The sequence below is a fragment of the Camelus bactrianus genome, chromosome 11 (assembly GCF_048773025.1).
Source record: "Camelus bactrianus isolate YW-2024 breed Bactrian camel chromosome 11, ASM4877302v1, whole genome shotgun sequence".
NCBI lineage: Eukaryota > Metazoa > Chordata > Mammalia > Artiodactyla > Camelidae > Camelus > Camelus bactrianus.
Window position 1 is genome coordinate 30,925,689 of NC_133549.1, and position 21,665 is coordinate 30,947,353.

The 21,665-nt window shown below is 51.6% G+C and overlaps 2 protein-coding genes across 13 annotated transcripts in view; one reads left to right on the forward strand and one right to left on the reverse strand.

The window, feature by feature from the left end:
* Positions 1-4,243, forward strand: part of AFAP1L2 (actin filament associated protein 1 like 2) — a 91,062-nt gene extending 86,819 nt beyond the window's left edge. For 3 of the 7 annotated variants that reach the window (XM_074373577.1, XM_074373575.1, XM_074373580.1), the window contains 6 exons: positions 22-285; positions 369-540; positions 838-993; positions 1,741-1,934; positions 2,056-2,177; positions 3,031-4,243. In XM_074373577.1, coding sequence (XP_074229678.1) covers positions 22-285; positions 369-540; positions 838-993; positions 1,741-1,934; positions 2,056-2,177; positions 3,031-3,274 — 1,152 coding nt within the window. In that variant the 3' untranslated portion in view covers positions 3,275-4,243. Of the gene's footprint in view, positions 1-21; positions 286-368; positions 541-837; positions 994-1,740; positions 1,935-2,055; positions 2,179-3,030 lie in introns of all 7 variants that reach the window. The other 4 variants (XM_074373581.1, XM_074373578.1, XM_074373576.1 and 1 more) reach the window with 3 other exon arrangements.
* VWA2 (von Willebrand factor A domain containing 2) overlaps positions 2,356-21,665 on the reverse strand; it is a 48,591-nt gene continuing 29,281 nt past the window's right edge. For 2 of the 6 annotated variants that reach the window (XM_074373584.1, XM_074373582.1), the window contains 8 exons: positions 18,868-19,001; positions 18,148-18,280; positions 15,084-15,139; positions 13,489-13,596; positions 12,009-12,587; positions 8,896-9,447; positions 8,143-8,268; positions 4,758-7,297 (listed from right to left, as the gene is read on the reverse strand). In XM_074373584.1, coding sequence (XP_074229685.1) covers positions 7,188-7,297; positions 8,143-8,268; positions 8,896-9,447; positions 12,009-12,587; positions 13,489-13,596; positions 15,084-15,139; positions 18,148-18,280; positions 18,868-19,001 — 1,798 coding nt within the window. In that variant the 3' untranslated portion in view covers positions 4,758-7,187. Of the gene's footprint in view, positions 2,490-2,772; positions 3,048-4,757; positions 7,298-7,497; positions 7,972-8,142; positions 8,282-8,895; positions 9,448-12,008; positions 12,588-13,488; positions 13,597-15,083; positions 15,140-18,147; positions 18,281-18,867; positions 19,002-21,665 lie in introns of those variants that run through there. The other 4 variants (XR_012510123.1, XR_012510124.1, XR_012510125.1 and 1 more) reach the window with 4 other exon arrangements.

Consider the following 21,665-nt stretch of genomic DNA (forward strand, 5'->3'; position numbering starts at 1 on the left):
ATCTGACCCTTTCCTGTGCAGGTGGAAACCCCAGAGGAGGCTGCCCCTGTGACAGATGCTCCAAGCCAGCCCGAGCTCGACCGGGTATACCTGGACCTCACACCAGTCAAGTCCTTCCTGCACGGCGCTGGCGGGGCCCAGGCCCAGGCCCAGGCCCAGGCCCAGGACCCCCTCTCCACGCCACCCCACCAGGACCCTCCAGCTGAGGCCCTCCCTGCAGACCCTGCCCCTGCCCCAGCCCTTGAGGAGTCCCTCGTGAAGCCTCCAGAGAACCCTGAGTTGGAGGTACAGGCTGTCCCCCAGCAGATGAGCCGGCGTCACCTTCCCGGCCCCTCAGCCAGCTGAGTGGTGCCTGCTTTATTCCAAAGCAGATGCAGCAGGAGAGTCTGGAACCCGAGGAGCCTTCCCTGAGACTCGCAGCAGTCAAAATCCAGACTGAACAGCAGAAAACCTCCTCACCGAGCTGCCCTGATGCTGCGGCCATCACCCCAGCTGGGGCCAGCCCCCCTGTGAAGGACAGGCTGAAGGCAACCAGTGCAGGTAGGTGTCTGTCCTAGATAAGAGTTGGATGTTTGGGAAATGGTTTAGAGAAGTTAGCCTGATCCCCTCCCTTTCAGGTGAGGAAACAAAGGATCAGAGAGGTGAAGGGACTTGCTAAATGTCACACAGCAAAGAAAAGGCAGGCCCAGTCTCCTTTTCTGTCCCTGCTTGGCTGGCCTGGTGTCCAGCTCTAATCTGCTGCCAAGCCCTGGGTTCTGTCTGAGCCCACAGCGTGGGTGGGGACAGCCCTTGTGCCAGCCTGGCTGACCTAAGGGGCGCCCCTCTCTGCTCCTATAGAGATCAAACTGGGCAAGAACAGGACAGAAGCTGAGGTGAAACGGTACACAGAGGAGAAGGAGAGGCTGGAGAAGCAGAAGGAAGAAATCCGGGGGCACCTGGCTCAGCTCCGGAAGGAGAAACGAGAGCTGAAGGAGACCCTGCTCAAATGCACGGGTAAGGGGCCTCGGCTTTCTGTGGGAAGAACCCAGATCTGTGCACGCGGCCTGCAGCCCCTCCCCTCAGCGTCTGGCACAGGTGGTGCTTCCTGCAGTCCTTCCCCTCCATCCTGTCTGAAAGGCTGCTGTCCTGGACCAGGATGGAATTTAAAAAGCTGGTTAAAGGAGAAAATCTCTAAAAATGTGTTTAGACCTTCAGTGTTTGATTTTCACTTGAAACAAATGTGTATTTCTTGGCCCATCTTCTGACCAACCTGAGACCTCTGGGGTGAGAGGGAAGCATGCAACAGGGCTGAGATGGTGCCGGCATGCAGGGCCACTGCTCCGTGAGGCCCAGGGAAGCACCCCGTGCCAGAAGGGTTGGGGCAGCTTGAAACAGCCCAGCCATCCTCCAAGGGTCATTAATAAAGCTTTTCTACGCCTTTGGGGTCGCTGTCACAATAGCAGGTATCAAAACGACCGAGCCTCTAAGAACCTACCAGAAGGGCCTGGGACCCCAGACTCAGGCCCTCTTGTGAATGCAGAGCTCGTCCTCCGGGGCCTCCCAGAATACAGACACGGGACTTGGGCTTGGAGTTGCTCACCACACACAGGCCCATCCCAGCTCTGAGTGTCGGAGCCAGAGCTGTGGTCCGTGGCCATGTAGGGTCCTATTCTGGAGTGGTGAGTGTATAAATCCCACCTCCCCCCAAGCAGGGCGTCTGGCTGGAAGGGCTGTTCCCTGCAGCTGACTTAATCTTTGCAGACAAGGCCGTGGTGGCCAACTTGGAGCAGAAGCTGAAGGAGATTGACGAGGAGTGCAGGACGGAGGAGCGCAGGCGTGTGGACCTGGAGCTCAGCATTGTGGAGGTGAAGGACAACCTGAAGAAGGCCGAGGCGGGGCCCGTGACGCTGGGCACCACAGTGGACACCACCCACCTGGAGAACGCGAGCCCCCGAGTGAGTCCGGGAGCCATGGTCCTCTGAGCTGCTGGCAGGGCCTCCTGGCCTGGGGCTAGGTGGGGCTGGGTCCACCTCCCTCTCCTTAACTCTGTGCCCTGGCTCTCCCCCATCACCACAGCCCAAAGCTGCCACCCTAGCTCCTGTCCCCGACTGTACCCCAGTCAACTCAGCAACTGCGCTCAAGAATAGGCCTCTGTCGGTCATGGTCACGGGCAAAGGCACTGTCCTCCAGAAAGCCAAGGTAAGTGGTCCCTCCCGGCCTCTTTCGGGGCTGCCGGTAGACAGCAGAACTGTCTCTACGGCGGGGCTCCCTTCTGACCCGGGGGGCACTGCTCTGAGTGAGGGCGCTGCTCTCAGCAGAAGAGAGGCAGGGGCTAGGGCTTCGCTGTGCCTTTGGCAGAGACCAACCGGAAAGGTGCCTGCGCTCAGTTTGGTGACCTGACGCGTCAGCCTGAGGGTACCTGAATCCATGCACCACCACGTGGTTATCAGTAATTCCAGGGGGACAGCTGCAGTTCAGAGACAGATTGGGGCTGGAGAGTTTTCCAATAACTTGAAAAAAAAAAAAAAAACCAAACCTCAGTGACTGAAGGACTTCTACCAGGAAAACTAAAGCAGCAGATTCAGACAGGTGACGTGATTTGCCTGAAGTGGCCCAGCCAGCTGGTGGCAAAGTCTCAGTAAGGGGTAAACAAGGAGCAGATGCCAACTGGGTTTTTCCCTGAGGGCTAGATGAAAAGTGTTATGAATCCTTTACTCGTTTGTACAGTAAAGAACATGCCTAGAGCTGCCTGTGTTTTTGGCAGGCTCTGCTCCTTGTTTCTGTCCTGCTTACCTGCTGGAGACAGTCATTGGTGCAGGTGCTTAAAATAAGTATTAAATCCACACAAACACATGAAACACTGCCGTGGCTGAAATCCTTGCCCCACCATCTGCTGCGCCATGGCCTCAGACATCTCTTAATCAGTGCTCCAAGCGGTGGGGAACACACAGGGGCTGAACCTCAGTTGCTGTCCCTACTCGTAGCTGCTTCTGCTTAGAGGTAGGTTGCTACAGAGGATAACTAACTTTCTTCTTTGTGGGGGGGGATGCTGGTGTTTGACTGGTACCCTAGGAATGGGAGAAGAAAGGAACGAGTTAGGAAACAAGCTTCGTCTAAAGACCCTCCCATCGATACGGACCTTGGTGACAATCCTGCTGTGTTACCGTCTTCATTAAAGCAGCAACTCTGTGAAAGGGTGAGTCTGTTTACAAGCAAAAGGAAGCGCTGGGGTTCTGTGGATGGAAAGCTTCAGCTAAGAGGCGGCTCTGTCCCTTTGGAGAGCCAAAGGAAGTAAGACAACAGATCTCCAAAAAAGCCTTTTTGTTACTTAGTCTATTGGTTGTAAACAAGACATTGCTGTGTTTAGGGGTATTTTGTGTTTCTTCCTTGAAGTTTTCATCAATTGCTTGATCAAGCTTTTTTAAGTGAAAAGCTTCTGATGTTGACACTTCTGTGGAAGAGAAATCAAGGTAGCAGGGCCCTGTCCCACTGATCACATGGCTTTGGTGATCAAGAAGATCTAAACTCCTGACTGGCATCTCCTATCCAATTCTTAGCAGTGTCTGGGGTTAAACTGTCCTTTTCTTCCACTGTGTAAACCATCTATGGTTTTTTGAAAAATGGTGATGGGGGAAATATTTGGGACCAAGCTGAGGCACAGTTCCCAGTAAATTAAGGACTTTTTTTTTCAGCCTTAAACAGGCCTGAATCAATTGGTTTTAAATAAAATTTTGTGATGCTGTACTATATAGAAGAAAATGTTTAAAATCTTGTAATTTAGAACAGTCAAAAGTGTCTTTGGAGATTTAACTGACTTTTTACATTACCATAGAAGCAAGATTACCCTGTGTTTACAGATTCAGTCCTGTGGCGAGGTCATTTTTAAGGGAAGAGTTATTTAATATAATGCTCTCTTAGTCCCGGTTTTTCAAGTTGTGCATAATGTCCAGGCCCTTCCCAAGGAAAAAGGGGTGAATTTTGTTTTTGGTGGTCGCTTTCTTCTCTCAAAATTGGAGTGCTGTCCTGTGTGCTGCCGGTTCTCTTCCGATGGCACTGTTAACACAGGCTGAAACATTTCAACTAGCATCTCTGCCTCATTTCTGGGGGCTCTGAACCAGCGTCCTCTAACCCTGGTTCCTGAGAACTAAAGGTCTTTTGATTCTTATTTGTCTTTCTAATCCCAGGGCATTTCTTTCCTTTGTCATAAATACTTGGTGTCCCAAGTGGTGAGTTAGATTTTTTTTTTAATAAAATGTTAATTGTATTTTGGGTTTTCTTGTCTTTCATGGAGAGACTTGGGGCAACGGCCTGCAAGGGGAAACATCATGGTTACTTACACACTGAACTTCAAACTATGTGCAGTGAAAACTGCTAGAACGACAAGGTGGGATCTTAGCAGGAGACTTTAAACCTCCTTAAAAGGCTGAAAAAAAATTTTAATAGTGTAACCCATAAGTAACATCTTCAGAAGCTGATCATACCTAATTGAAAAATCAGTACTCCTAGAAGTTAAATACACTCCTAAATAGTTCCTGGGGGAAAGAAACATACCAATACTTGGAAAGTTGCCCGAGTAGTAATAATTAAGAAAGTTCATAGCATAAACATGCTTGTTTTAAAAAATGACAAAACCAAATCTCTGACTCATTGAAAAGACTAAAACAATAAGAAGATGGCCTAAGGCAATATTGAATGGCAGAAATGAAAAGGAAGCCTGAAGTTCAGATACTTATAAGACAGACTTTTACCTTACAAGAAAATGCTATGAATATAGCAGATTGAAGGTTTGAGGACTATGTATTTTCCATTTGAGAAAGTTCGCAGAGCTCTCACACCAAAATTCCAACACATTCTGTGGGAGAAAACCTAAATCTCATTCTTGGACATAGATGAAAAAAATCTTTAAAAATATTGGCAAATGAAATTCAGCAGTGTTTAAAGAATCAAGTATCACGGCCAGATAGCATTTATCCAAGAAATCAAAGGTGGTTCAACAACTGAAAATATACTAATGGGTAATTTGTCATATTAACAGATTACATGTGGGGGGGGAAATCATCTCAAAGAAAGAAGAAAAACCACAAATCTCAACACTTCTAATAAACACTCCTTGTAATCCAGCAACAGAAGTAAGCTTTGCCTATCAAGTAATCCACAGGAAATAACACATACTGATGAAAAAGTCCCTTCAAGTCAAGGACCAGATACATGCTGTTGCCACTACTTTTTAAAACGTGATTCTGGAGGTCCTAGACAAGAAAAAGGAGTATAACATTTCGACAAGAGACAAAACTGTCATCACGTGTAAACGATATCTTTCTAGAAAAGCAAGAGAATCAAATAATCAACTATTAGAACTAGAACATTTAGCAAGTTGGCCGGAATCAGGGTCATTCAGAGAAAATCTTATTTTACGACTTACCTGCAATGTTTTTCCAAGGAGAGCAAATTTATATATTACATGTATGATTAAAAGCTAGTTTCTTTTAAAAGAAAGAAGAAGGGTTGGCTGGGGAAAAAAAATGGCTTAAGGCTGTCTTGTTAGGAATTCCCTTTGATGCACCAGGGACAGTGAAAGGGTTGACCTCTTCAGTGGCACCTTCACTTGAAAAGGTAAAACAAAACAGTTCAAGGGCTGCGACCTAAAATTAGAAACAGTATATCCTTTAACATGTAAGCCCAGGGCCCACAGTTTTATAGTTTTTTTTTTTTTAAGTCCAGTTCAAATGGGACATCCAAATATCAGCCCTGAACCAGACCAAGAGCCTACACTACGAAATGATTACATTGCTGTTAAAGACAATGGATTCATGTAAATTCTTTGACGTCAGCTGTTGGCACCTGCCAAGGTGGACATGTGACCCTGCTCTGATGTCGCCTTCTGTCAAGGCAAGAGTAATAACAGGAATGAAAATATCCCTTGAATGCAAATGACTGTCATGCACAGTGCTTGGCACACCGGACTCATTTTTAACATCTAACAAAAACCATGGTGATAACCTTTCGAGAACTTCTCTAGCACCAGAAATCCTGAAGTTCTTAAAGCTAAGCAGTATTTAAATCAAGGTAGTCTTGAATGTTTGCATATAAAACATCACATTAAGGTATTTATATGAAAAACTATGATAAAGTATCTGGTTTTAAATTTACAAAAGCTTCTACTGAAAATCCAACTCCAAACACTACTACCCAGGGGGGAAACTGATCCCTAAATACTGCGGGGGTGAACAAGTGCCTAGCTCACCAGACAATATTCCAGCTAAGCCTTTTTGCCATTTAGATACAAATACTCCTGTTAAATAATCAACATCATTCTTTGAAACAGTCCTTTAAAAACGAGGCATAAAAGCAAAATAAAACCAAAATCTAGACAACTTGAGATTTATGCCTAAAAAAGCAAAACTCCCCTAAATTTCTTTATTCTGTATTGAGTTTAAGAATTCTTTTTGTTCCCAAAAGGCAGAGTAAGATAAGGACTCAGAAACACCCCACAATTAACCCTCCTAAGTAAACTCATAGAAGCCCCTGGGAGGGAGTGCTGCTCAGTGCCCAGGCCAAGCTCACGTGTCCCCTGGAGACCCGGGCTGTTTGCACACTTAGCCCATCCCTCACAAGCGATCGCTCACCTTCCAGTCTGGCCATTCCAACTCCCCCCCCCCACACACACACACATCCAGTCCCGGAACAAGGCACAAATGCCACTCGAGCACCTTGTCAAACTAAGAACGAATGCACCCAGGACATCTCAGGGGAAAGATGTGTGAGAAGGTCCACGCCGGGTCCATCCTGAAATGCCACGGCGGCAGTGCTCTGAATGACACCCGCATCGCTGCTGTCTGTTGGGCATGACTGTCCCAACAACATTCTATTTAGCATTTGTCGTGGGCAAAGTGAGCTTCCAACAGGCCATCAGAAGTCTCCAGGTTCCTCTGTTCCTCCTCAGGGGAAAGGTGGCAGATGACACCAGCTTGGCAGGGCACAACCAGGTCCAGCCCAGTAGGTACTTACTTTTCACGTGTAGAGTTTTCAACATCGTTGTTAGAGGGTGAAATCCACTGCTACCATGTCCCTAAGCAGGGTCATCTCCAGCCGAGCCCTCTCTTCTCCCTGGGTCGGGAAGCAGGGCAGGAGGATTCCAGACACAGCCAGAGGCAGACACTCAAAAGGGCCGCATGAGACAGGATGCTCCACTGAGGGCAGGCCCCCCCTCAGCGCCCAGGGGGCCCGGGCCTTCTCGGTAGCAGCTGGGAGGGCTGCTGCTCTCCTGCAGGCTCTGGGCTGGAGCCACGTATCCTGGGGGCATCTCCCCTCAAGGTCCCTGGGAAAGAAGTGCACACTGAGGGAGGAGCGTCTGAGCCCTCTTCTCAACCAATCAGCAGCCTAACGGGCCCCATCACATCTCGCTCTTACTCTGTACGCCCAGCAGAAGGGGCCCCTCATGTCACTCCCGGCCCTCGGAAGCCCGCCTCTGCCAGTGCCCGGAGACCCTGGGCTCCAGCGGGAATTGTCTTCTAGCCACTGCTGGCTGTTCTCACTTTAAATCCATGAACTGTGGCCACCGGTGGGCCCGGGATGCTGCCCAACACTCGTTCTCTGTGTCTTTCCCCTGGACAGTGATTCTCCTCTCTCCTCGAACTGCCAGCACTTCCTCCCCATCCTCTCTCTCAGCTGATGGACGGTCCCATCTCACTGAGCAAACAGAAACACTCAAAAAAGAACTCTGCCTTCCCCACCACTTGCACATCTATGCACCCACCTGGATCCGGGCCTGCGGTCTGTGCCCTGGATCCGCTGTGCTCCTGCCCGAGGCTGCCCTGGGAAGCCTTCCTCCCAGTCACCATACATTTTCTTTAACTAGACTGTGCTCGGCACTAATACACTACATGCGGCACTTATTTGCTGCCTCCCTCCCTCACTGGAGTGGAAGCTCCATCAGGGCAGAGGTTCCTACTGTCTCGTTTCCTGCTCTGTTCCCAGCACCTGGAACGGCACCTGGGAGGCCAGAGGCACCCACTAAATGTTTCAAGCACTAATGAACAAATGAGTGATTCCTTCCATCAATGCCCGAGAACCTCCCTCGGCTCGGTCCTGGGGCCTAGGAGGACGCACACCACCACCCCCGCCCCCACCCAGCTCCCACGAGCGAGCAGGAGCCCCACTTACGGCGCTCACAGTGGGGGCCCTCCCCGCCGGCACGGCACTCGCAGCGGTAGCTCCCGTCGTGCAGGACGCAGGTGCCCTTGTTCAGGCACGGGCTGGGTCTGCAGGGGTTAACTGGCCGCTTGGCTTCTGCAAGGGAGGACTAGCCAGCAGGCCCGCCTGGGTCAGCCCCAGAGACCCTCCTCCAAGGAAGCCCAGAGAGAGGCGAAGCCACTGGAGTAGAGTCTTATACATCTTGGTGTCTCCATGAGCCCTTGGGCAACAGGTTAGCACACGGCTGGACCCTAAACTGCATGGCTAGTCAGAGACCCAGTGTCCACCCAACTTTCCCACAGGTGTTTGGAGACTCTCTGGTGAGCTGTGCACACGGCAGTGCTTACTATTATCATTAGGGCCATAGACTTAAAAACGTGGAAAGGATGTCACTGCCAAAAGGGAGCCTCGGAGTCAGGCTGGCCTGGCTATGTCTGCTCCTAAAAGGTCAGTGCCAACGTGGGGTCCTGTGGGTATCCTAACAAAGTCTTCTGTTTAAGTGGGGTGCATTCATTCTCAAGTCTGGGAAGAGGTGCCTGTGTTAAATTCTCTGCCAAATGGGGACAGCTGGGCACACGCTCCCTGCGGGGTTTCATGTGAGCGTGGGATTCAGCACAGAGCCCGGCACGTGGGAGGCCCCGGGTAGCCGGGAGGAGCTGCTTCCCTGGAACGGTGTACGTGAAGGCTCGGGCCGAGGGCCTCTGCCTGGAGGCAGCCACTCACCTTGGCATATCCACTCCATGAGCATGTCCTGGTGGTGCCTCAGGTCTTCGTAAGCTGCCACGTGGATCAGGGAGTCCCGGGGACCTGCAAGCCTCCGCAGTGCCTCCGTCAGGACAGGCCCCACGCCCACCACCAAGACAGAGACGCCGTTGTCCCTCAGCTTCTGGGCAGGGACAGCTGCATCCTCCGCCCCACTCCCGCCCGTGACCACCACCACAGCCTTGGGGACACCAGGCCGGGCACCCTTGTGGACCACCATCACCTTGTCATAGATGTGCAGCAAGGCCATGCCTGTCGAGCCCGCCCCGCCCAGGTAGGGGGCCTGGCTCATGGCCCGCAACACCGCAGCACGGGTGAGGTGGGTATCCAGCCTGAAGGCAGTCTGGACCCGGGCGCCATACACCACCAGGCCGATCTGCGTCACGTCTGGGTTCACATCAAACTGGAGGGCGCAGCTTCTCACGAAGCTCTGCATCTGGGCGAAGTTCTCAGGCCCCACTGAGGCTGAAGCATCCAACATGAAGACCAGGTCCAGCGACTGGGCCTGGCAGCCTGCAGAAAAAGCAAGCAGAGTGGACCTCTGGGGGCAGCAAAGTGAGGACTGCACTGCAGTAAGCAGAGCCCAGGTCAGCTAGTCTGCTGTCTGTCCACTGCGTATCTGTCCTCCACCCTCTCCTAGAATATCAGCAGGACCCATGAATGCCCAGCTAGACCACATTCCTAGCTTCCCTGGCAGCTAAGTGTGGCCACGTGACCAGTTCTATCTGATGGGATGTGACTGAAAGTAATTGTGCAATTTCCAAGTTATGTCCTCAAAAGAAACCTGCTTGCCTTCCACTCCCCCGTTGCCCTCTTCCTGCTGTCTGAGAAACCGTGACCTTGGAGTTAGAGGTGGAACCATAACACAGCCTAGCCACCCTGCTACCCAGGCTGCTCACCTCTGAACTGTGACATGAGAGGAATACACACCTGCAACTTGTACACCACTGAGCTCTGGGACTTCACCTGTTCCATTATGTAAAGGATGGAGTAAGAGGCTCTCATTCACTGGTTTTTAAAAAACCGCCCCATCACAAGGAAAGTCTGAGAAACTGTCACAGCCAAGAGGAGCCTAAGAAGACAAGGTGACTCAACGTAATGTGTCCTGGATGGGATCCTCGGAACAGAAAAAGGACATTATGTGACAACTAAGGAGGTCTGAATAAAGTATAGACTTTAATAAACAATAATGTGTCTACAAATGGCTAACAGGCACATGAAAAAATGCTCAATATCACTAATCATCAGAGAAATGCAAATCAAAGCTACAACGAGGTGTCACCTCACACTAGTCAGAATGGCCATCATTCAGAAGTCCATGAATAAATGCTGGAGAGGGTGTGGAGAAAAGGGCACCCTCCTACACTGCTGGTGGGAATGTAGCTTGGTGCAGCCACTGTGGAAAACAGTATGGAGATTCTTCAAAAAAGTAAAAACAGACCTACAGCAATCCCACTTCTGGGTATATATTCAGAGGGAACTCTAATTTGAAAAAATACATGCACCCAATGTTCATAGCAGCACTATATGCAATAGCCAAGACACAGAAGCAACCTAAATGTCTATCAACAGATGACTAGATAAAGAAGTTGTGGTATATTTATACAATGGAATACTGCTCATCCATAAAAAAGACTAAAATAATGCCATTTGCAGCAACATGGATGGACCTAGAGATCGTCATTCTAAGTGAAGCAAGCCAGAAAGGGAAAGAAAAATACCATATGATATAATTCATATGTGGAATCTTAAAAAAGAAAAAAAAAGGACACTATGAACTCGTCTATAAAACAGAAACAGACTCGCAGACATGGTAAACAATCTTATGGTTACCGGGGAAAGGGGGTGGGAAGGAATAAATTTGGGAATTTGAAATTTACAAATGTTAGCCTGTATACATATAGATTTTTTAAAGTTTCTTCTGTATAGCACAGGGAACTATGTTCGATATGTTGTAATAACCCTTAATGAAAAAAAAATGAAAACAAATATATGTACGTATATGCATGACTGGACATTGTGCTGTACACCAGAAGTTGACACACTGTAATTGACTGTACTTCAATAAATAAATAAATATAATAATGTGTCAATATTGGTTCATTAATTGTGACAACTGTACATGGTTAAAATCTTCTAAGAGGGACACTGGATGTGGAGTACATGGGGACTCCACTGTTGTCACTATTTTAAAAAAAAAAAACCCCTCTGGCTGCCAAGGGGAGATGAGACTGGAGGGGCACCCTGGAAGTGGGCAGGCAGACCCCTGTCCCTCCCCTGCAGAAGGGAAGGTCTCACCTCTGGTGAGAGTGACATCGGGGGCTGAGAAGCTGAATTCCACATGCAGCTCCCTGCTGCTGACCGGGGCTCTAGAGGAGAAATCGGGGCTCCCCATGGAGGATCTGTTTCAGCTATTATGTCTCTGACCATGGACCAGGCCCCTACTCCCTAGGTGGGAATGTCTCCTTCCCAGGGCAGTGTTCTCCAGAGTACCCTGCCATGGTGGGTCTCGACATCAATATGGGTCATAAAACTGAACAGAATTACGGTCAGAACGCATCCCCAGTTTCAGAAAGGACAAGTATTTCACGAAAGGTTTGTTCCAGGTGTGTGTGCCAGTGCAGGCGAGTGGGGGTGCTAGGAAGGCATTTCTTTCTCTGATTTGCCAAAAAGAAACTGGGAAGCTGCGCTTGTGTGGCACATTTACTAAGTTCAGAGCTCCTTATCAACAATAACAATAAACAACCACGAATAATAATAAATATCAATACCTACCACTCGGAGTGCACTTACTGAGTGAGCTTACTCGGTACTAAGTGTGTTAAGTTGCTTGTCTTACTTAATCTTACAAAAGCCCCTCGGGGGTGCTACTCTTAGTCCCATTTTACTGACCAGTATACCGACAAAGTTAATCCTGACAGGGCTAGTATATAAGAGTGAGGCTGTGGTTCCAGCCCCCATCACGGACCCTGATGAAATCGTTACCAAAAGGAGAAAGCCCGCCACTGCCCAGCTGGCCCCAGGTCCGGTGAAGCCGGTCTGCGGCTGGCACCAGAGCAGGGACTGGTCCTTACCTGGGCGCTGCCGGCTGCATAGCTTCCCGTGCAGCTTTGGGATTTGGCTGAACAGGTCCTGCGGGCCGGTGTAGACCATGACGCGCTCCGGGCTGCCCGTGATCTCCTCCAGCTCCGCCCGCACGGCCTCGCTGCCCACGCCCAGCAGCAGCAGCTCCCGGGCCCTCGCGAAACGCGCCGGGCCGGCCACCTCGTCCTGGGAGCGCGCCTCGGTCATCAGGACCACCGCCCGGCGGGGCCGGTCCTGGCCCGTCCTGGCGGCGCTCCCGAAGCCGCGCTCCGCCGCCTGCCGCAAGGCACTGCCCGTCAGGGTGGCGCCGCCGCCGCCGCCGAAGGGCACGGCGTCCAGGCTCCGGACCAGGTCGGGCACGTCCTGGTACTCGCCCACCGGCACGGCCAGCGCCAGCTCGGCGGCGTAGCGGGCCACGCCGATGCGCGCCCGGGAGTCCTCGCCCAGCGCCGCCTGCGCGAACCGCTTCACGAAGGCCTTGGCCCGCAGGAAGCCCTCCGGGGTGGTGCCCGCCGAGCCGGCCAGCAGGAAGAGGACGTCGACGCGGCACTCCAGGCTCAGCTTCGGGGCTGCCGGGATCACAGTGGCCGTCACGCCGCGGAGCACGCAGACCCACGTCCCACCCGGGGCACCCAACCGCCACGTGGGGCAGGAAACCCCCCCTTCCCAGGAGGGAGAGGGGGCCGAGACACTGAAGCTACGAGGCCTGATGCCCAGGGCACATGTCGCAGAGTTAGGGCCGGACACACGCTCCCTGGCGGCGCTCTCACTATTTCAAACTTCTTCCATGACGGTTAGTGCACCTTGTGTCCTGCTGGAGAACTCTGTCTATAGACCCCAAGAGCATGAAGATACACTCCTGTGTTTTCTTCCAGAAGCTGCACGACTTTGCTTTTTACATTTAAATCTATTCTCCATCTAGAACTGATGTTTAGCTTGGGAGGTAGGGAGTCAAGATTTATTTTTTTCCCCCATATGACTCCAACTGACTCAGCACTCCAGTTTTTTAAGTTAGTATTTCACACGTCCTGTCCTTTGTAAAGTCAAGCACTGTGCTAAGCACTTTACGTACATAATCTTATTTAAAACTCTCGTAACCGTAGAGGGGAAAGCCAATTATGAGCTTAATTTTTTGGTTTTAAAACCGAAAGTGGTTGAGGCTCTTCACTCTTCTTCTCAGAAGAGGGGAGAAGAGACTCTGCCCAGAACCAGAACCCAGTTGGGCTGGCTCCAGCCTGAAAGATGCTCGGAGATCAAGCAACAGCCATTCTAAAGCTAGGAAGCCAGGAGCCGTGTCCAACCCAGCCCTCCACCACCTGAGGTACCTCAGTGTATCACTTGAGAAGCAGGTGGCACTAACTCAAGGGCCAGCTCCTACCTAGTAGCTAAAAGGGTGGCAGATGAGAAGCAGGAGCCTGGGCTCCCCTGCCCCTGGACGGTCAGAGTCTGGGAGGTTTCATGCACACGTACCGCAGTCAGCCTCCCCTCCAAAGGCCGGCGGGCAGAGGCAGTGGTACCTGTCCAGTCCTTCTGGAACACATGTGCCTCCATTCTGGCAGGGCTGGGAGTCACAGGGGCCTGTCAAAGAGATGTCCATTAACAGCCTGGCACATCAGCCCAGGAAATTAGTCTCAACACCTGTAGCGAAGTGGGAAAGAAAAGCAAGTGAACTTCGTAAGGCAGGGGCAGTGTGGGGGTGGTAATGGACACTCAGTGGTGGGCTCAGTAAGGCCCCCTGTGTGAATTACAGGCTCACTCAGGGATATGCCAGTGGGATCTGGCTCCTGGCTCTGATACTGGGGTCATGTGTTATGGACGTCCCCTGCCCCCAATTTATATGTAGGAGTCCAAACCCTCAATACCTTAAAAATGTTAATATATTACTTGGTGGTCACATCATTGTAATTAAAGTGTTGTACTTTTTGAAGGCAGGAATTACTGAGGCTAACTCTGGGCACCTAGGCCTGTGGTTCTGTCAGCTGAAGTTCCATAGAAACAACTGGGGGCTCGTTAACAGCACCAACGAGCCTTAACTGAGCAGCTACTCTGGGCCACGTACTGTGCAAAGCACTCCACACACATGATCTCACTTCACTGATAAACCGGATGAGGCAGATACTGTGAACCCCCGTGTCACAGACGAGGAAGGTGAAACTCAGTGAACAGAAGTCACGTGCTGAACTGAAGGTCAGAGACTTGGGAAGGGGGAGAGCTGGGGGTTCCAATTCTGGTTCCAAAACTGTAAGTCCTGGAGCTTTCATTTCTGAGCAGAAACAGTCCCACTTTCTCTTCCTCCTATGGGTCAGAGGCCAGCAGTGCTGCAACTTTAAAATGACATGCCAGGAGGATCACCAAACCCTGGGTCGGAAGCACCATCCTACCTGCACGTGAAGCCTCTGGCTCTGCTTTCAGGGCTCGGGCTACCCACCTCCTCCAGAGCAGCACACCCACAGAAGCACTGATGCCAACACACTCCAGTGCGATTTCTGGGCTCCTGGGTCAGTGGGACACACTAGACCCGGGGTGGGGGGGAGCAGTGAGGGCCCACTGGGGAGCCAGGCTGAAGGATCTTAAGGGTGTTGATAAGTCTTCCTGTTTGCTTGGGACTTTGTAGTTGATGAAGCACTTTAGTGGGCATTACCCACCGAATCTTCACCAGGATCCCATGTGTGATACCCCCCATCATCCAGAGCAAGGAAATGGGGGTTCCAGACATGGGGCAAACATTACCCCCATTTTACAGAAGAGGAAAGTGAGGCTCGGGTATCTTGCCCTGGGTTCAGTGCTGGAGGTAAGGCTTTCTGTCTGCAAAGCTGGTGCTTGGAGCACGCCCCTCTCTGCCTCTTGTCAGTGCAAGGGGAGCTGGTTAAGGAAGAAATTCCAAAGCCTTCACTCCTCCTCAGTGAAGAAATACCACTGAACAAGAGAGGCATGAGTATGGCGTGAGCATGTCCCTCTGCCCGGGAGCTGGGTCCAACCCGTCTCTGCCCTAGGAGTGTAAATGCCCCTTTGGGAGCCAGTTCCAGGGCCAGAAAGAAAAGAAGAATCCAAGAGGCAGGCTGTACCTGGGCAGATGGTCCTGTGGCAGGTAGCAGGGTGGGTTAAGAACACTCTCTTCCAGCTACAATCCAAGGAGACAAATGGTAGAGATCAAAGGTTGAACAGGAGAGGCTATTTAAAACACAAAAAGCTCCAATATATAGAAAACAGATAAACAAGTTTATACTGTATAGCACAGGGAGCCATATTCAGTATCTTATAGTAACTTATGGTGAAAAAGAATATGAAAACGAATATATGTATGTTCCTGTATGACTGAGGTATTGTGCTGTACGCCAGAAACTGACATAATATCGTAAACTGACTATACTGCAATAAAAATATAAAAAAACACTAAAAGCTGACAGAAGATGCCAGTGCAGAAGAAGCAAGTCAAAACTTGTTTTCTTCCTTGATTCCACCCCAACTTTTATATGCATAGAGTATGAAATGTTTCAAACTCCTCAAGGATAATTTTTTTAAAAAAAGGATGATGTCAGAAGTCAGAGCGATCTGTGTTCAGTGCTCTGATTTATGGGAAAGCTTTCTATTACGAGTCACTTTCTTGGGCCAGCACAAGGTAGGAGCGGGTGGGAAATATTGGGATCAAGCAACTGGATTCTGGCTATGTGACCCCAGGCAAGTTACCTTCCCTCTCTGGTCTTCAGTTCCCTCTTCTATACAGTAACTCGATCTGTCGTTTTCAACTGCGTTCCTTGGAGCCTCCGTGGAGAGGGAAAGGGACCGTGTGTCCAGAGCCCCCCAGTGCCACAGCCCCGCCCCTCCCCCGAAATGTGCTAGTTCCAGCCTGCACCGCAAGTATTCCTACGAGGCTCTGCAGCTCAGGAGGATTTGCAAACCACTGGTCTCCGTGACCTCTGAGGTCTGTTTGAGTGCTAACATTCAGTGACAACACAGGGGCCACTGTTCCTGTGCTGGCTTCCAGGCTCCAGGTGTCCCCACCATTACCTCAAGTCCACAGCTACCTGAAGAGACAATAATCTCCTCTTCCAGATGGAAAAATGGGTTCAGAGGGCTGAATTAAGTTGCCCAAAGTCACACGGTTATCGGAGCACTGCCGATCTGGGATCCAAACTCCATCATCTGAGTCCAAAGCCACACATTCTGCCCCCGGTCTCCCCTCCCCGCTCTCCTGAGTCTGGGGGACGACGGGCCGGCCGCGGCAGGAGGAGCTCCCCATCCCTCGGGCGGAAAGCCCTCCTCTTGGCTGGCAGCAGCTCCAGGGGTGGCCTCATCTAAAGAGATCCTCTTGGGGCCTTGACAACAAAGCTCTCTAAAACTTTCTGAAGAGGGCTTCTCCCAGTGAGATCCAGCCCAAGGCCGCCCGCCTGGGGGCGAGCTAACTGGGCTCACCTCTAGGGCATGGTCTTTCCTGAGGCAAAACATCCCCTTGGGGGAAAAGCCAAGTCAATTACAAACCAAGAAGTTGCTGAAATCAAAACTCTGCCAAGCTGCCAGCTCCTTAAAGAGAAATCTCCCTGTCCTTGTCTACTCCTATAAAATCACAGGTCCCAGCCCAGAAAGCGCCACCGGCCCTGCCCCTCGGCGCCTGGGCCTGCTCTGGGGGCCGGCGTTGTTGAGCAGACCCTGTCCACAGGCCTTCGCCTGGGCCTGTCCTTGCCTCATCCCTCCCCCGCCTCAGGTCCGGACTCAGATGCCGCATTCTCTGCAAGGCCTTCCCTGCCCACCCTAATTAAAACTGCAACCCCGCCCCAAACACCTATTCACCCCGCCCTGTCCCACCCCCACGGTCTTCCCCACAAAGCACTTCCCACCCCCAATAGTTCACTTAGGTATTTTGTTTACTGCTGCCTCCTGCTCACGAGGGCACACATTTCTAAGATGCTCATGCTGATTCCCCAGGACCTGGGACAGTGCCGGGAGCTTAGGAGAGCCTCTGAGAGTTATTTCTTGAACGAGGGGATAGATGAAAAGCCTACTGTATGCATTATTCTCAGATCCTACAAATAGCAGTATTTCTACATATTAACTCGCTGTGTGCTCCTGAACTCCTCTCGGGCAGGTCCTGTTACCACCTGCCGCCCCTTTCCGAATGTAGAAGCAAACAGTGGGAGGTTCCCAGCTCATTAGTGGTGATGCCTCCAGAGTCCCACCTCAGCACCTGGGAGGCTCTCTCTGGACCATGAGCTTCTTGTGGGCAGCGACTGTGCCATCTCCTCATGGCACACTGCCTGGCTCAGAGTGGTCACGTAGACGTGGTCCCTGGGGAATGAGGAACCTGCCTCCTTTCACTTGAAAGCTCGGGTTTCAGAAGAGAGCCTCCAGTGGCCTCTGACATGGCACGAGGCCCCACTTCCTCTGATCCACGTGCGGGGCACAGCCCTTTCCTGCCAAGATGGCATCTGGACTCTGCATCGGCCCAGCACGGCCCTCGTGGCTTCTCGGCCAATCCATCTCATGGCTGTGTGAGCACTCTAACCTCATCACTGAGGCCAGGCCAAGGGGCCAAGATGCAGCTGGTTCAAATACTACCCTGGCCCTCCAGAAAGCACGAGCGGGCAAGCTCACAAGTTGCTGACCAGGTGTAAAATGGAAAGTGGTCCGGATAAAGTGCCAAGGGTCAGTGTGGGGATTTGCAAGGGAGTGGCTGACAGCAGGGCAGCAGGTGCCCTCGTATGCCTGAGCTCCAGTCCTGAAGAACCCAGCATCCTCCAGGGCTTCCACAAGTGGAATTTGGCCTCTTGCCACACTCAGCCTCCACAAATGTGGAAACTGGTTCTCAGAGGAACCGGATTACCTGGCCACTATCCCAAGTCCAGACCACTGCCCAGCTGGATCAGTTCTTGGCTGACTTACTAGGCTTCCAGAATGGCTGGGACCCCGCTCTCCCGGGCACCTGAGCAGTATGTCTACAAGACTCTGACACTGCGTAGCTGTGATCCTGCCTGTGTCTCCAGAGCTCTGTCCCTGGCTCCCTCCCAGGTGTCCTCCAATCCCTGTCGCACGGTCAAGGCTCCAGAGAGCTGTTATCCCTGCAGCTCGTGAGCACTCAGACATGCCCTCCCAGGCTGTGCCCTTAGGCTCTGATCCCAGACCTTACGGACAAACCTGGAGAAGGGACAGAGCGCAGCCAGCATGGCGTCGGTCCCCCGAGATCCTCTCCAGCATGGGGCGTGGCCGGCAAGCTCCCTGACTGTCTCCAGTGTCTTGCGCTGACAGGGGTGAGGCTGGACCTTGCAGTCTGTGTCCACAGTGCACAACCGACGGGGAAGGCAGGCTTACATCTCCTTCCGCAGCCGTAGTTCCACCACCCTCAGCCCTGGCTCTTTTGGGGCACAGCACATCAGGGCAGCCAGTCTCAGAGCATCTCTTCTGCACAGCCCCCACCCACACAGCTCTTCCATCCTGTGCACAGATAATATACTGCACTCCAGCTCCAGGATGGACCCTGACAAAGTCTACGAATACAGGGATCTCACCCCCAAATGAAGCTTCCCTGTGCTGACCATGGCACGGGAGCTGGCTCTTCCTCCCGAGCAGGGGACAGGCACGAGGGCCCTGCCAGATCTGGGTTCCAAGCCCTGAGCCTCTCTACCCAGCAAGACAAGCTCACAATTCCCAGCCAAAAAACCCACAAGGGCCAGCCCAGCAAGGCAGAAGAGAGCAAAGTGCCCCAGGGCCAAAGCTCCTGGGCCCCATTCCTTGTGCCTTCCCTCCCTAGGGAGCCTCCTGAGTCCTAACCTCAGGCCTCCGGGAACCCTCCCCAGCCCACACCCAACTTCCGTATGGGCAAGGCCACCCCTTCCCAGACAGGACAGACTTACTTACCTGGAGAGGTGATGGTGCAGATGGCAGAGCCACTGAGGGTGCTGAAGAGGCCGTTGGCAGCGTCCTCCACCTGCTCAGCCATCAGTATGTGCTGCTCCCATGGCTCACTGGCCAGTGTGTGCAGCTCCTCCCACCTGTGCCCCGGCCCCCAGCAGAGAAGTTACAATGACTGGTCGCTCCGCACCCAACCTCCTCCTGCCCACCCGTCTCCTGGACCCTGGGCTCCTGGTGGACAGCACCACCACCCACTGACGCAGGAGCCACTTCACTGCAACCTCAACCATCTAAGATGCATGTAAGGTGCAGAAGTAACCCAGAGAAAGACCTCAGTAATGCTCAGCTGTGGGTCAGAATGTGCACATGCTACAGTCCATGAACTTCCTCAGAGGGAGTTATCCTGAAAGTGTCAGTTGTCTGGTTTTGTAACCCATAGCTGATGAGAAAAATGTAAGAAAGAAAATGAAGGAAAGTGGTTCTGGGTGACAGCAAGAGAAGAACAAACAGGTATAGCTAGTAACAGGGAAGAAAAATCCTAAAGAATTATAAACAGTGGCAATGAGAACTCACAGGCCAGCAACGTGAGGCTGTGTACTCAGACAACCAGAGGGCAATGTTAGTGCCCAGAACAGAAATGATGTGTGGGATCATGACCCTAGGGCATGAACAAAGGGTTAAATGATGTTGGCAAACCTGTTTTAAGAAGACAAGGTAGTCAGTAGCGCATATAGAATTCTGCCCATCAAAAATTCATCAAAACAGACCAAAATCTGGCAACATGGCAAAAACCTCATTTATCTCTAAACTTCACTTAAGTAAAACTCTCCATTCTCCTCTGAAGCCACAGAAGCCAAACATTTCCCCAGTACCTAGGAGAGCGCCTGGCACACAGAAGGGGCTTCTCAGTTCTGGCCTCACATCAGCATTGAGTGGGCAGCTCTGCCAGGCCCCACCCTTAGTTTCCCCAGCCCCCAAACAGACCTTAAATGCTCCCTCGGTAATTTAGGTGCTCAGCCAGAGTTGAGAACCATCAGAGAAGGAGCGCAATCTACAGGACAAGGGGGGAAGAGTCTGAAGCAGCATCCGTCCTTCATCTCACACAGAGCCTCACGCTGCCCACAGCAGCGGTTCTCAGAATTTGGCGGGCATCAGAATCACCGAGGGCCAGAAAAAACACAGATTCTGGCTCCTTGCCCCAGAGTTTTGGATTCAATGGGGTGGGGCCCGAGTTTGTACATTTCTAACAAGCTCCCAGGGGATCTGACACTGCGGTCCAGGAAACACACCTGGAGAACCGCTGGTCAACAGTGAGCCAGTCTTTTGCTAGGAGTTGGGGGTGGGGGTCTGGCGGGCCTGGGAGCCTGACAGGCTTCCTCAGAGGTTTCCTGTGTCTGCAGCTTAGGCCTTCAGATCTGAATAATGCCCCCTCTCCTGGCAATGGCTTCTTGACTTCTCCAAGCCAGAGATGCTCAACGTATGGTCTGTGGGTCATTACAGGTCTCCAAACTGTTTCACCCTGGTCCAGATTCCGATAAACACAGACACTAAGCATTTAGAAACTGAACTGTACGGCAACTTAAACTTAACTGTACGGCAACTTGACAGTCATTTTTTGTCTGTTGGGTCAAGTAATAAGCATTTGAACTCCTATTCTGTCTTTGTTTTTATTTCATTTTTCTAGCAATTCATTTTTATTGTATTTTTGTAAAGTATCAGTCTATGATGGACTAGAAAACAAAACACACTGGACCTTCACCCCAGATGGTTTGAGAAGCACTACTCCAGTGAGCAGCTGAAGAAGCCAGCCCGGAATGGGCCGGTATTTACACCCTGTGGCAGACCCCATCCTCAGTGACCAACCTTTGGGCAACTACTATGGGCAAGGTTCTCTATTAAGCATTGCCTGGGCACAAGGGCTGTCAGGGAACCAGGAGGTCACATCCCCTCTCCTCTCTCAAGGGGTTTACGTTCCTTATATCTGAGGACAGCCAACGACAAGGCAGCTTGTGTGAAAACACCAGCTTATTGGCCAGGACAACAATGATGATGGTGGTGGCAGCGGTCATCATCACCACCAGGAGATGGCACAATCCAGGGCAGCCCCAGGTACCTGCAACCTGTCTCTTTCTGTCTCTTCCCTCTTTCTGACCTGCACACACGCAGGTCCTCGGTCCTCCTCTCACTCTGTGTTCATGCTCTAGGTCATCTTACTTAGGTTTTAAGTACCATCCTCGATCTGAATCTTGATGCCTGTCCTCTCTCCTAGGCTCCAGACTCTTACATCCAGCTCTCTACTTAGCTTCTCCACTTACATGGCCCACAGGCCTCTCAACCTCGACCTGCCTGAAACAGAACTCAATTTCCCTTCTTCCTTTCCCAGTCTTTCCCATTTCAGCAAATAGCACCTCCATTCACGACGGGGCTCAGGCCAGAATCTTGGATTCTTCTCTCACACCCCCACATCCAATGCACCAGTCACTCCGCTGCTCTGCCTTCAAAGTGTATCCTAGGTCCAGTTGTTCCTCAGCAGGGCCACAGCTGCTCCCCTACTGCAAACCACCGTTACTTTGCATGTGAGCTGTTCTGAAGGCTTCCTAACTAAATCCCCCACTTCCCCTGTTATTACTTCTCCCTCTGGCCCACCCACCGTTCAGTGTGATCTTCTAAAAATGCAGGCCAATTCATGTAATTCTCCTGCGCAAAACCCTCCAAAGACTTCCCAGACTACTCATAACAAACTTCAAAGTCTTTACAATAACCCACAAAAGTCTCTAGGCCTGACTCTTGCCCATCTCTTCTGC